Source organism: Delphinapterus leucas, chromosome 21, assembly GCF_059928025.1.
Source record: "Delphinapterus leucas isolate spDelLeu-1000000601 "Yukka" chromosome 21, BTC_Dleu_Yukka2, whole genome shotgun sequence".
Taxonomy (NCBI): Eukaryota; Metazoa; Chordata; class Mammalia; order Artiodactyla; family Monodontidae; genus Delphinapterus; species Delphinapterus leucas.
In genome coordinates, this window is record NC_143149.1 from 10,363,021 (window position 1) to 10,376,042 (window position 13,022).

The 13,022-nt window shown below is 46.9% G+C and overlaps 1 protein-coding gene across 1 annotated transcript in view; it reads right to left on the bottom strand.

The window, feature by feature from the left end:
• Nucleotides 1-13,022, bottom strand: part of MYOM2 (myomesin 2) — an 80,148-nt gene that overhangs the window by 3,070 nt on the left and 64,056 nt on the right. The window contains exons 28-34 of the mRNA XM_022570851.3: nt 12,207-12,320; nt 11,930-12,017; nt 11,369-11,407; nt 6,798-6,903; nt 2,162-2,325; nt 1,895-1,931; nt 769-791 (exon numbers count right to left, since the gene is read on the bottom strand). Of these exons, the coding sequence (XP_022426559.1) occupies nt 769-791; nt 1,895-1,931; nt 2,162-2,325; nt 6,798-6,903; nt 11,369-11,407; nt 11,930-12,017; nt 12,207-12,320 (571 nt within the window). The remainder of the gene's footprint in view (nt 1-768; nt 792-1,894; nt 1,932-2,161; nt 2,326-6,797; nt 6,904-11,368; nt 11,408-11,929; nt 12,018-12,206; nt 12,321-13,022) is intronic.

Consider the following 13,022-nt stretch of genomic DNA (forward strand, 5'->3'; position numbering starts at 1 on the left):
CAGGGGGATGTATTGCAGGTATATTTTCATTTTCTGTCTACTGTGATGCTCTGACATCGTAAGTCCCGCCTGGCTGGGCAGAGACAACCCCCCGCCAGCCAAGGGCCCAGCCAGGAGCCCGCCTGGGACCTATGCCGACAGCCCGGCCAGGCCCGGCCTCCTCCGCCTGCCCCGCCCCCGGGGAGGTGGCCCTCCTTTGCCCGAAACACCCGGGCCGGGTGCCCGGAGGCTCGGGGCAGCCCTGTCGCCCAAAGCCCGGCAAAATCACTAAAAGCAGCCAATCGTACATGTTCCCTCCGCCCCGCCTGCCTTTCCTCTGGAAACCCCAGTAAAGGCCGTGGCCTCAGTCTTCCCTCCGTCCTGTCCTCTGCCCCCTGACCCCCTGGCCATCCTCCCACGTGCCCGGAGTGGCCCTGCCTCTAGGACCCGAGAGCCCAACAAACCGTCCTTCCTGGGCCTGTCCTGAGCCTCCTCCGGCGGCCGCTCCTGACTGACCAGCTCGTGAAAGGACACAGAACAGGTGGTGGAAGGTGAAGGCAGAAAGGAGGCCGGGGGGGGAGGGGGTGGCGGAGCTGGAAGGCGGGCTGTGGGGAAGCTGGGGATGAGCAGCTGAGAGCAGCAGGGGCTGTGGACAGTCCTGAGGGTTTCCAAGCGGGCAACAGGTTTGCTGTCTATTATTTAATGCACAAAATGAACACCCTTAAGTACAGACCCTCTGCCCCACCCAAAATAATATTTTGTGCTTGTTATAATCGAACATGTACTTACTTTTCTCTGCAAAAGCAGCTGCCCTGGAAATTAAAGGGGGGCAGAGAACAGAGAATAAAAGAGTCATGAGCAAATGCTATCAACCAAAAGCATCACACATTTCAGAGGTTTCTTAGAGATGAAAGCAAAATGAACAAGGAAACGTGTTTGCTTCTCCTAGAAGAACACATTCGGGTCACAGGGTCTGAGGACGTGTATGTATGTACTTTTCCTGCCATTTCCCACTGCCCTGTCTTCCAGCTGATAAAACTCACAGAAAAGTTTCTTTTTTCGCCAGATTACATTGGAGATTTTTAGATATTTTTGAAAATGTTGGTATTTGATTTACCTAAATCGTCCATTCATCCATTCATCAAATATTAACTGAATAACCTAGTATGAGACAAAGACTGTTCTCCGTGTCGGATGCTCTAAACTTTACACACATGTTTAGAAATCCCCAGTTATTCTTTAAAAAGTTGCTCTAAACACTGGGATATTGTTCAGCTAAAAATAAATGATAATTTTCTGTACCTTCCTCTCAATTTTGCTGTGAACCTAAAACTGCCCTAGAAATATAAAGTCTTAAAAAAGAACCTAAATATATAACATTAAAAAATTGCTCTGTGTGATGTGTTGCTATAATTATGCCTATTTCAGAAATTCAGCATTTAAATTCATTTAAATTAACCCAGGGTTGGGCTTCCCTGGTGGCGCAGTGGTTGAGAGTCAGCCTGCCGATGCAGGGGACGCGGGTTCGTGCCCCGGTCCGGGAGGATCCCACATGCCGCGGAGCGGCTGGGCCCGTGAGCCATGGCCGCTGAGCCTGCGCGTCCGGAGCCTGTGCTCCGCAACGGGAGAGGCCACAACAGTGAGAGGCCCGCGTACCGCAAAAAACAAACAAACAAAAAAAAACCCCAGGGTTATTATAACTCTAAAATTAATTGATAGATGCATTTACAGTTTAGAAGAATGCCTTCTTCTAAACACGGAATGGCTTAAATTGTTATTTTTAATCCCAGTTCCTAGGAAGATCACATTCCTTGGGTGAGCTAGGCGTCCACAGATGTTCCCACACTCGGCCAAGATGACACCACGTCATCTGGAACCCAGACGGAAACATAATAGCCAAGCATGCAAATCTTACTTGAGCTGCTGGAATTCGGCAAACGCTTCATCAAAAGCTGCAAGGAAATATTTTGTACATTAGTAACCGTTTGAACGTGCTCGGCTTTTACTCATTCCCTTAGCTGCTCTGCTCGTGACTTGTTTGCTTAATGACACAGCCAAATGAATAAAGTAATGTTCTCTGAATGAAAGTGGTAAAATCAGATAGCTTCCCTCTCAGCATCCTTGATCACTAAGCTAATCCCTAAGTACAAAATTACTAGGTGCTAAAGAATAATGATCTTACCTTGACCGGACAGGTCAAGTGACCGTTGATGGGTATCTTGGCCGTCAAAAATCTCGAAGGTGTATTTCCCTTTATCCTTCTCGGTGGGCTCGCAGATCTTCAGCCAGGCCATCTCCTCACTCCCACCAACTCTCATGTGCTCACCTGATGCAATCTTAGCATCCCTTTGAAAAAGTCACAGGGACATACTCAATTTAGAATCTCATATTATATGCACAATACCTGTGGGGCAATATTACACATCTTTCAGGGAGAGCCTCCTCTAACTGGCTGGAGCTGGTGTCATCATAGATTTTTCTGGATATTATACATTTACTAACTACATCAGCAGCTCAGCTCTGAAAACCTTCTGAAATTAAATCTGATACTTAGTTTTTAAAGATACCTTGTGGTTTAACATATGCTTATTGGTAATAGGTAATAGACTCAAATACTCTAGACTGTATGGCATTTTTCTGCTCAAAAAGTTAAAAATAGAGTCACCATGTGATCCAGTGGATGCACACCCAAAAGAATTGACGGCAGGGGCTCGAACAAATATTCGTACACTCATGTTCATAACAGCGCGACTCACAGTAGCCAAAAGGTAGAAACAACCCAAGTGTCCATCGACAGGTGATGGATAAACCAACTGTGGTCCACCCGTATAACAGAATATTATTCAGCCTTAAAAAGGGAGGAAATTCTGACACCTGCTACAACACGGACGGGCCTGGAGGACATTATGCTGAGTGAAAGAATCCAGTCACAGAAGGAGAATGACCGCGGCATGGGCTCAGCCAGGACGAGGGGTGAACGCTGCACTAGAGGGGGAGTCCACCAAACGCCAAACCACACGCAACCCGCTGGGCGCCCTTCTCAGAGCCCTAACCCCACCTGGGCTCTAGCGCAGGAGCCCACGGCCCCCTGAGCCAGCATGTGCACCGCCTGGCGCGTGACCCTGAGCTCAGCTCCAGAAAGGAGCCACCCGCCTTCCATCCTAAGCCCTGACCTGAGTTCTGACCCTGCCTCTGTCACAGTCCCGACACCTTGCTGGACTGGGCACAAATGCTGTTCCCAGACACCATGTGAAGCCACCCGCCAGCAGAGGGCCGGCAGCAGACACCCCCCCCCCACCTGGCTCCCCCTCCCAGCTCAGAGCCCCCAGCCTGGCTCCACCCCTGGGGTGAATTCCAGAACCCTCCCTGATCAGCAGTCCCACCCTCACCCTACACCCGCTAAGGCTGGCTTCTGCTGAATTAGCCAACTTATAAGAAGGCAAACAAGTCCTGGTAGCAAAGCACAGCTGCTGGCTGCACTGAATTTGTTATCACTGTTACCCCCTAGACAGTGACTTTGGCTCGAAGGACTATTTGTTTGTTATTGTTTTGGGACTTAAATGGGCCAAGTGGATAAAACCTCTTCCTTGGTTTTATTATTGGATCACAAAACATGCCCAAATCCCTTCACTCCCAACTAAATTTAAAACATCTTACGTTAAGGTAAGAAAGAGGAGGATGGAAGAAAGCCTAGGTGTGTCTGCTCGTTTGTGCGAAAGAAACCCAGGAGATGGGTCCCTGCAGGGTGTGGGGAGGGGCTGGAGGAGAGGGTGGGGAGGGGTGGTGGGCGCACCTGCGCAGCAGCCCCGCATCTCCCCTCCCGCAGGGAGCTCCAGGCTTCACTGAGATTTTAGGGGCCTCTGCATGTGAAATTTCCTGGTTGAATTAAAATCCAAAGCGTTTTCTTCTATAAAGAGGCCACGCGGCATCTTCAGTGGCTGTGATGCTTCTAAGTCTTCAGCGGTCCATACTTAGCAATTGGAGGTCTAGCCCTTTCTCGATGACAGAGTAATTTCACCTTCGAGCAAGAGAACAAAATCCTTTTGCGAAGGGATCTGCTGAGTTCCCCTTCGTATGCTTCTAACTCGTTTGAGATAGGTTTCAGCATTTCTTCTAAGTGGCCCTCGATGTCTTACTCAGCATTTCGTCAAAGAACAATCGGCCTTGCTGACGCCCACATTTCCCCAAATCCTCACCATTCTCTACTGATTTCTCGCCACCCACTGGCACAGAATGTTCAGGTCCACAGCTCGAGTCTCCCTTGGGCGTCCCTGACTCTGTTAGGTGGGCCATTTAGCATCCAGCAGCACATTGTATTTCTTTCTTTTTTAAAAAATAAATTTCATTATTTATTTCATTATTTATTTATTTTTGGCTGTGTTGGGTCCTCGTTGCTGCACGCGGGCTTTCTCTAGCTGCGGCGAGCGGGGGCTACTCTTTGTTGTGGTGCACAGGCTTCTCCTTGCGGTGGCTTCTCTTGTTGTGGAGCACGGGTTCTAGGCACGTGGGCTTCAGTAGTTGTGGCACGCGGGCTTCAGTAGTTGTGGCACACAGGCTCAGTAGTTGTGGCTCCCGGGCTCTAGAGCGCAGGTTCAGTAGCTGTGGTGCACGGGCTCAGCCACTCCGCGGCATGTGGGATCTTCCCGGACCAGGGCTCGAACCCGTGTCCCCTGCATTGGCAGGCGGATTCTTAACCGCTGTGCCACCAGGGAGTTCCCGCAGATTGTTATTTCGACAAATGTGTTACATTATTCTCTATTTTTCCAAGTACTGCCTCACAAGAACTTACTTAATAGTCAAATAGTAAAAAGTAACCAAGGTTATAGCTCGGTGACAGAATATAACTATAAAATAAAGTTTAACATAGCATTGAATACTATGTAATAGTCAAGTAGTAAAAAATAACTAAAGGTTATATTTTAGTTATTAAAGAACTGAAGAAATACTTGTGTTGATTCTGCTTGGAGAAGAGAAGGCATGGCAACAACCACGCTCAGGAGTCCGTGGAAATCTGCCACACGACCGTGAGCTCTGTTGGTCTCTAGGGATGGTTTCTTCTGATACAACTTTTTTGACGAGGCAGACGTGTGATCCAAGCCCTTATCTCTCAGTCCGTCTGTCGGCCTGCAATCAGTCCCCTCCTTTCAGCTGGATGGCCCTCAGCACCGTAGTGGCCAGAATCAGACCAACTAGTGTTCGATCCCTGCTCTTTCACTTACTAGTTGTGTGACTTTGAACAAATGATTTATCTTCCGCTTGCAAAACCTCAGTTTTCACATCTATAAAATGTGAGTATTAACACCAAGCTCATGGGGCTTTTGTGAGGGTTAAATGAAATCATGGGTGTGACGTGTATAACACACGGTAACACAACATACGTGTACCCGCGTGCCCGGGGACGTGTTCCCGCGGGATGTGGCATGTATTTAAACTCTGCACACCCGGCACCCAGCACAGAGCGAGCCGTGCCCTGGGAGGCAAAGCTGGAGAAGCAGCAGCCTCCTGCAGGGGACAGACGCGTTTACCAGGGAAGATAAGACCCTTATCACAGCTGCACACAACTTACTGAAAGATGATAGGCTGTAAATAACAAAGAAGCCCAGAGAAGGAAGTGATTCATTCTCCATTTCCAGGAGAAGGTCCGATTCAGCTAGAAATAGACATTTACTCATTGGTTTTAAAATATATATCCTTATCAACAATTACATCACAAAACTACACCAGAGTTTCAATCTTCAAAGCTCCTGTTATTGGAATCCTCTAGAAAAAGCCACTTCCCCACAAACCCCTTAGTATGGGATCTGCAGTGACTGCACCCGATACAGATCTCCATACTAACTACCAAAAACAGAGATGCAGGATTCCAAACACAGATGCACTAAGACGTCAGTACATCTTCTTAGTTTATGCTTCTGATCATAACTAACAGCTAAGACAAAAGCATAGCACGTCAAAATGTAAATAGGGAAAAGATATCCCAAGACATTTATCCATTCAGCACTTTGGTTTACTCACGAATAGATTTACCTCAATAATGCTTTTACAAGTAAAGTAGTCATAAGCATGAAGTTTGCCTTTTGAAATGTTAATTAGGGAAAATAACATCTAAAGGCACGATGTGGACGCTCTGAGGTCCCAGTCCATGGAGGAGCAGATGACTTTGGTATATGGACATCACTGAAAACTTGGCCTGCAAGTGTTGCCCATGTCCTCAGGTTAGAGACAGACACCACGGTCCCCGCTCCATCCGCCCCCTCTGACGGGGTGCATTAGAGATAACCCTGGGGGGATGGTCGGAAGGGCAGACCCCCAGGGGCTGGGGGCAGGCACTTGTCCACACGCTGTGACCATAATGAGAGTCTCCAGTGTTTTAGTAGCGAACATGCCCACCTGGACAGGCAACCAGCAGCAGACATGAAATACAGAGAAAACCTGCTGTTTGTACAGGGTTTCATCCCTCTCGCTTTCTTCTTTTACGTACAATTAAGTTTGTTTTGGTCCTTTTCTCTTTAATCAATCTAGTGAGAAACCAACAGACTGGAAATCTGGAGCACCTTTTCCAAATATTATTTTTCTATTAGCTCTGCTGGATTCCAGACAAAATGTGTGTCAACAGTAATTATCTTTCTCCTTCTCCACCCCCCACCCCCTGCCCCCCCAGTTTCTGTGATGGTCCCACCCCGAGCCCAAGGCTGTCATCATTTCTCAAAACTACAAAGTCTTGAGCAGACTTGGCTATGAACACATGTCCCAGCTGTAAGCCCTGGGCACCGCCCCATGGATGGCATGGCCACAGTCCACGGCACATGGACACTTACTTGTGGTACCAGTTCACTTTCATTTCTTCGGTGAAATATTTCATGAAACACTGAAGTCTTATTTCTTCTGCGGTGCAGAGTATCTTCAGTGGAGAAGCAGAGGCTCCTGCAGAAAATAAAACATACTCAGATCTGAGGAAAGCAGTCTGTGCTGTGTGAGGATGGACAAGCCCTGTGGCCAGGTTACATCCTGCTGTAAATGCATCCTCACGCATATATTCTAACATCCGTCAGCCACAAATCCTTACAATTTGCCCAGGCCATGTTCATTCATTAAATAAGCTTTTGCCACACCAAAATTATCTGAAAATCTCTTTGACAATAGCATCAAGGAGCTCAAATGGCCCCAAGAAAATATTCCCTAAGGGCACTTCTCACATCCCTGACCACTTCCATCCAGTCATTACCACAGGAATCAACTTATAAATTAGACCACACACAAGCTTCCCACATAGATGAGATTCCAAACTGATGGGGTCTGCCCTGTCTGCAAGATTGCACCCACCTTCTTGCATCTCCCCACTCCTTCTTCCTTGCATTTGCTAAAATAACCTTTCCCCTGAAGGGAATGGAGCCTCTAGGCACTCAATCCCCTATAGAACTTTCTGGAAAATCCATGTAAATGATGCAGGGATGGGAATCCCCTCATGGACCTCCGTGGCTGGAGCCCGTCTAGCTGAATGCCCCACCTCCGTGGCCTCTGGCGTCCTCTTTCTCTCTACTCCTGCCCAGAGAGAAAGGCAGAAAATGATTTTTCCAAACCCATTCCTCCGCTTTGCTTCTCCCTACATGGGGGAGGGCAGTGGGCTGACCAGATGCAGAGGGTAACAAGCTGCACATCCCTGAGCACAAAAATACGGAAATGTTGCAGTCTTAAAGAGGCCAAATAGCTTCAAGTCGAGGGTCATTTTTCAGACTACACTCGCAGTTGATAAATGATCACGAGCCCACAAGGTTTTCCAATCAAGTGGGGAGGAGGGAAAGGTACAATCCATGAAACGGACAGACAGAAGGAGAGCAGTTCTCAGCTCAAATGCAAGGATGGTGCCTGGCACTTTCCCTAAATACTGAGAATCAAGCCCTGCACACAGAATTAAACGCTACCCCACAGAACCAGATGGGTTTCATTTCAGCTAGAAAATCAACAGATAATTAACTTCGCCCACCACAGGGAGGAAAGGATGGCAGGATGCATGTTCCAAGTAATCAGATTACAGGAGCCTGATTTCCAAGAATGATGCTGACCAGGGCAACGTGACCTAGGAAGCTGTATCCCTATTTTCTGATTTTATATCCGCTGCTTCCTTACTGAGCCTTGATTTTGAAGGCTTAAGGGGCATTTGTACCTTATTAGACAAAATTTAACCAGATAGGTATTTAATCTACACAGTCGCCACACCAAAAGTAAGTTCTGCCATTGGTGTTTTCTGTTTCACAACTGATTCTGAAAGTTATTTGATTAGACATCTCAGAGTTCTATAAATATTAAAAGTGAAGGTATACAGTTTAAGCTTGGCCCCTTTTAGGCAAAATACACCTTAGACATTTTTGTAAAATTGAAGGATTGCCAACGTTAAAGAGCTGGGTGGGTAACGTCTTAGAATACACATCTCGTGATGAGGGGGGAGTTCCGAAGTGCCGTAGAAGGAAGGCTGGACTCCTAATCTAGGGACACGAGAATACTCTGCTAGTGGTTAACTGAGTGACCTAGGACAAATCACACAACTTCTCGGTGACCAGAGTCCTCATCTAGATAATGTGGGTCTCTTCCAAGGTTCTGCAAAAATACAAAGAGTCCCTCAGCACGTCTTGTCAGATACAGTTAATGGAGATGCCGAAAACCTAACCAAGGACTTTGAGTCTCCAATTGTGCTTTCTCCATCTCAAAAGTCAGCATGGAAATGAAGAGAAATGTCAAAGGCATGCACACACATACACACAAAGCATTATCCACGCAGAGAACTGTAACTTTGGCATCAACTTTTATAACGGGTTTGTTTGCAGCCAGAGAATTATAGAACTTTACATCTGGATGAGAACTTGGATGTCGCCTTGTCCAAAGTCCTTATTATAAGGATGAAGAGGTTGAGGAACCCTAACTCTCTCTATAACAGCAGGTTTGCTTCGCAGCCAAGCACAGCCTTTAACCTTCGGGACACGAAGAACAAACAGTTCTGTTCTGTGGGCTGCTAGCTGACCCGGCAGGAAAGCCTCCTACACTCTGCCACCCACAAGCCACTGCAGGATCCTCTCTGTGGGATCAGGGTCGGGAAGGAGGAAGCCCGGGAGGCTGACGTGAGGATCCCATATTTATCCAAAGCCTCTAGTTAGCCCTGAAATTCGAACAAAATTTGGGGGGGGTCCCCAAGAAGAGCCACTGATTGCTTCCCAACATGCAAACCCCAGAGGCTGTTTGGTCTTAGAAGCTCCGGGAACACTGTCTCCCCACACCCCGCCCCCCCAAGCTGTGAAGGGAAATTTGGTTTAAAAGCCAAGAAAACGAATAGGGAAATGTTTCTGTGCTCCAGGAAACAGGAAATCACTGTTTTGACAGCTCTCTACTTGAAAATTCAGAAGGACTCCTTACATCAACCCAGTATTACACCTGATGCTGCTCCGTGGAGCTATAGAATTTGACCCAAAATGCCTCTCCCGGGTGGAGCTGGACCCTCGTTCAACAGGCAGAGGCCACCAGGCACCCAACACGCATGGCGAGACCGTGACTCACGTCACAGCATCCAAGTGACTGTCAGCAGAGCACGGGGGACGCGTACCCATCTTCACTCCGGCTGTTTCAGGAGTGGCACGCTCAGCGCTGTCTGCTATCGGTTAGACCAACTCGGGGCTGCATCAGGTCTAAAAAGCCACTGATTGCAGGTGACAAGAGCCAACTTGGAACCCGCGCAGGAATCATGGCATCTTCGAGGATTAAGAATATTCCTGGGGGGCGGGGGGCAGGTGGAGGAGAAGTGAGGGTGTGTGTACGTGTGAGCATGTCTGAGTATGTGCCTGGGCTTCAGCACCCCCAAGGGCTCTCAGAAGACACAGAAGAGGCAGAGGCACAGCTTCCCTGAGGTCAGAGGTCAGAGGACAGAGGATGGAGGTGACCGAGGTCCCTGATGGATGCAGCAAGGGGACGTGGGAACCACAGATGTCACACCCGGACCGACACCCCAGGCGGCCACGACACCTCAGGGCTGCGGGGAAAGCCCACTGCAGCCTGAGCGGGACGGCCGGGGCAGCTCTGGGATAATGGGCCACGTGCGTGGGCTGCGGAGAAGCCCCCGCTTGCTACTAACACATCCACCTCGTAGATCGAGTAACGCTTGCTCTGCTCCTTTCCGGCTGCAACAGCACTGAACATGCAGCGTCCAGTAGACCCGGGGCCTGGCTCCTCGGGAGGACAGAGGCTGAAACGTGATGCCGTGTGTCCCGTGCCTTCTCTCTGCCCACCACACTCTCAGTGAGACGCACGTGGTCCTTCCAGGCTCGGGCATCTGGGACCCAAGATCACGAGAATACAATAGGAAACTGCCTTCTGTGTTGCTCTGTCCCCTTCACTGGTCCCTTCACTTTTCAAGACACCACGACCATTCGCATCACCAATGTTACAGGTCACATGATGCTTTAATGCAAGGTCATCCCATGGAGCATAAGCGTGAAGCCGCCTTTCAAGTGGCTTAATGTACCTTCGCAAAGTGGCGTGTACACCATGGAGCGGCATTCGGCCCATTAATAGTCATCAGCAGTAAAACTCATTGAAAATGTGGTCACCTACGCGACAAGCAAAAGCAAAGAGCGACAGTCTACCTTGCGGGGACGTTTTGAGAGAGTGATGAAAAAATAAACGTCAGAAGTTTTCCAGAAGAATGACCAAAAACCCTTACGGGGCAGCAGCTGAGCTCAGACCTGGGAGAGATGTGAGCTTCTGGTCCTGACTCTAGCTGCCAGAGCCCCGTGGTTAAGCCACCTAACTGCTCCGGGCCTTAGATGCCTGATCTGATGACATCAATTAGGTCACCTCTAGAAAGCCCACAGCCGTAAAGTTTTATAATCAGCAGAAAGCCCTCTACAAATATAAGCTATTATTATCAAATTAATAACCAACATCTTTGTTCTCACAGTTTCCATGGAAGGGTAAATAGAGAGGAAGAATTTATCTGCAAAGCTAAGAAGTGGTTTAGTATGTATTAAACCAGACACAAAACCAGAGGCTTCAAAATTCATCATCGCTATTCAGCATTTGTAACGCAGACGCTGAGAGCAATTATGGACAAAGCATCATCGGAGTTGACCTAAGGCAAATTACAAGAAGTGGCTAATTAGGGAGTCCAAACTGAGTTTGTTTTGTCTCTCTTAATATTTTTTTTAAGAAAAACATATTCTGCATATAATGCCGAAAACCCCTTTAAAAAGCATCACCGAGGCGGTCAGATAACTGTTCTGCCGTTGAATCTGGGGCCTGTTCACAGGAGATGCACTGTGGTTCCATTAACTGTGGAAAATGCCCTTCTCGGGAAATAGCAATTTTAGCACCAAAATGACTTGAAAGTTAGAAGGCATTTACTTACCACAGACTCTACTCATGGCCAAAATCATATCCTCGTACACTGAAAGGAAGAAGGAAACGTATCATTACGATGTCTAATTTTATCAGCAGCATTTTCATGTTTAATTAAATTGATACAGGAAATCAGGATGTTCATTTGAAAAATGAAACATTAAAATGGCGATAGTTAGCCATAAAAGGCTCATGTGTGGCGATAAATCCTTCTGATCTATTCACTTTTTAAACAAGGAATATTTTGCTCGACATAAATCCGACCATACATTTAATTGAACCTCTTCATCACTGTTTCGATCACTTTAATACATTTGTCACAAGATAGAACTTGGCTCCTGAAGGTGAACTAAGACAGCATTTCATTGAAGCCCAGAGTAATATCATACCTTGTTCTAAAACACTCAAACAGCTTTGAATGCAACTCAAGTACAAATCTATTTTCTCTTCCTGTGTCCCCGCTAAAGAAACAATATGTACTAAGGATACAGATGCTGTGCCTTTATCACACAGTTCATCCTGCTGGCGAAGTGGATTTCCTTTTAGTAGAAGGAAGAAGGTTTTATTCTACCTTTGCCAGCTATCTCAAGGACAGACACATCTTGACCTCTCTCGTCTTTCAAGGTTGCCTTATATTCACCATGGTCCTTCTTTGACAACTGCAAATAAAACACATCCCATATGTACATAAAACTGACGCCATGATACAAAATGTAATACAGGCTGATACATTCTCTTTGCAAACCATGGAAATTTAGGAGGCAAACTGGGAGATAATGCAGAATTCACAGGTTGTTTGAGAGAACTTTCTTATCTTGTTTCTATCTCTTTTCTTTAACACAACGTACCTTTGGTAGGAACAGCTCACAGACCCCCTTCTCCAGATCAGGCAACTTTTCCGGTTCATACAGAGCATCATCCTTTAGCCATTTGAAAACGGTTTCCTTCTTGGTGTTCGCAACCTATAAGACAGGAATCTTACGTTGAGTATGTGAATCGCTGTGGCTCATGAGAAAAAAGTCTACTCTGACTTGAAATCACAGACCTAAAAAAAATCAATTTTTATTATGGACAGTCTCAGACAAATGCACATGGGAAAGCTGTCGGTTCTAATAATAGCAAATACATTTCTAAATTTCAGCTTCTCAAATAATTAAGCCCTGACAGTTCCATTCAGAAGAACAAATGATTCCTCTTTGTGCTAACCCATGAAATTAGACGGTGCAAGGTTTTTTGGTTCATGTGAGATATCAATAATAAAGGCAAGATGTAAGCAGTGTATTTTAAATTTATAAATAATATAAAATATCATTACTGGTCTATAAAACTGTTGAGTGACTGCTTTTTTGGCAACATGACACTGCGGACACACAGACGCAGGGGAAAGAAAGTTTAACACAAAACGAGCCCACTGGGCACGAGGACTTTCCTGCTATAAAATTCCTCGAAATTCAATCTCTGTCATAAGCCTGAACTCGAAACTCAGCTTTGCAGAATTCCAAAGATGAGTAAGCATCTCAAGTCACATGCTCTGACCTACACGTCCCACGAAGAAGAAGAATTCTGGCTCTGTTGGAGCGGAACGTACTGATCACATCGAATTGTGTGACACGGACCATTCTGCATTCACATCCCATACAGACTCAACAACAGAGATGTCAGCG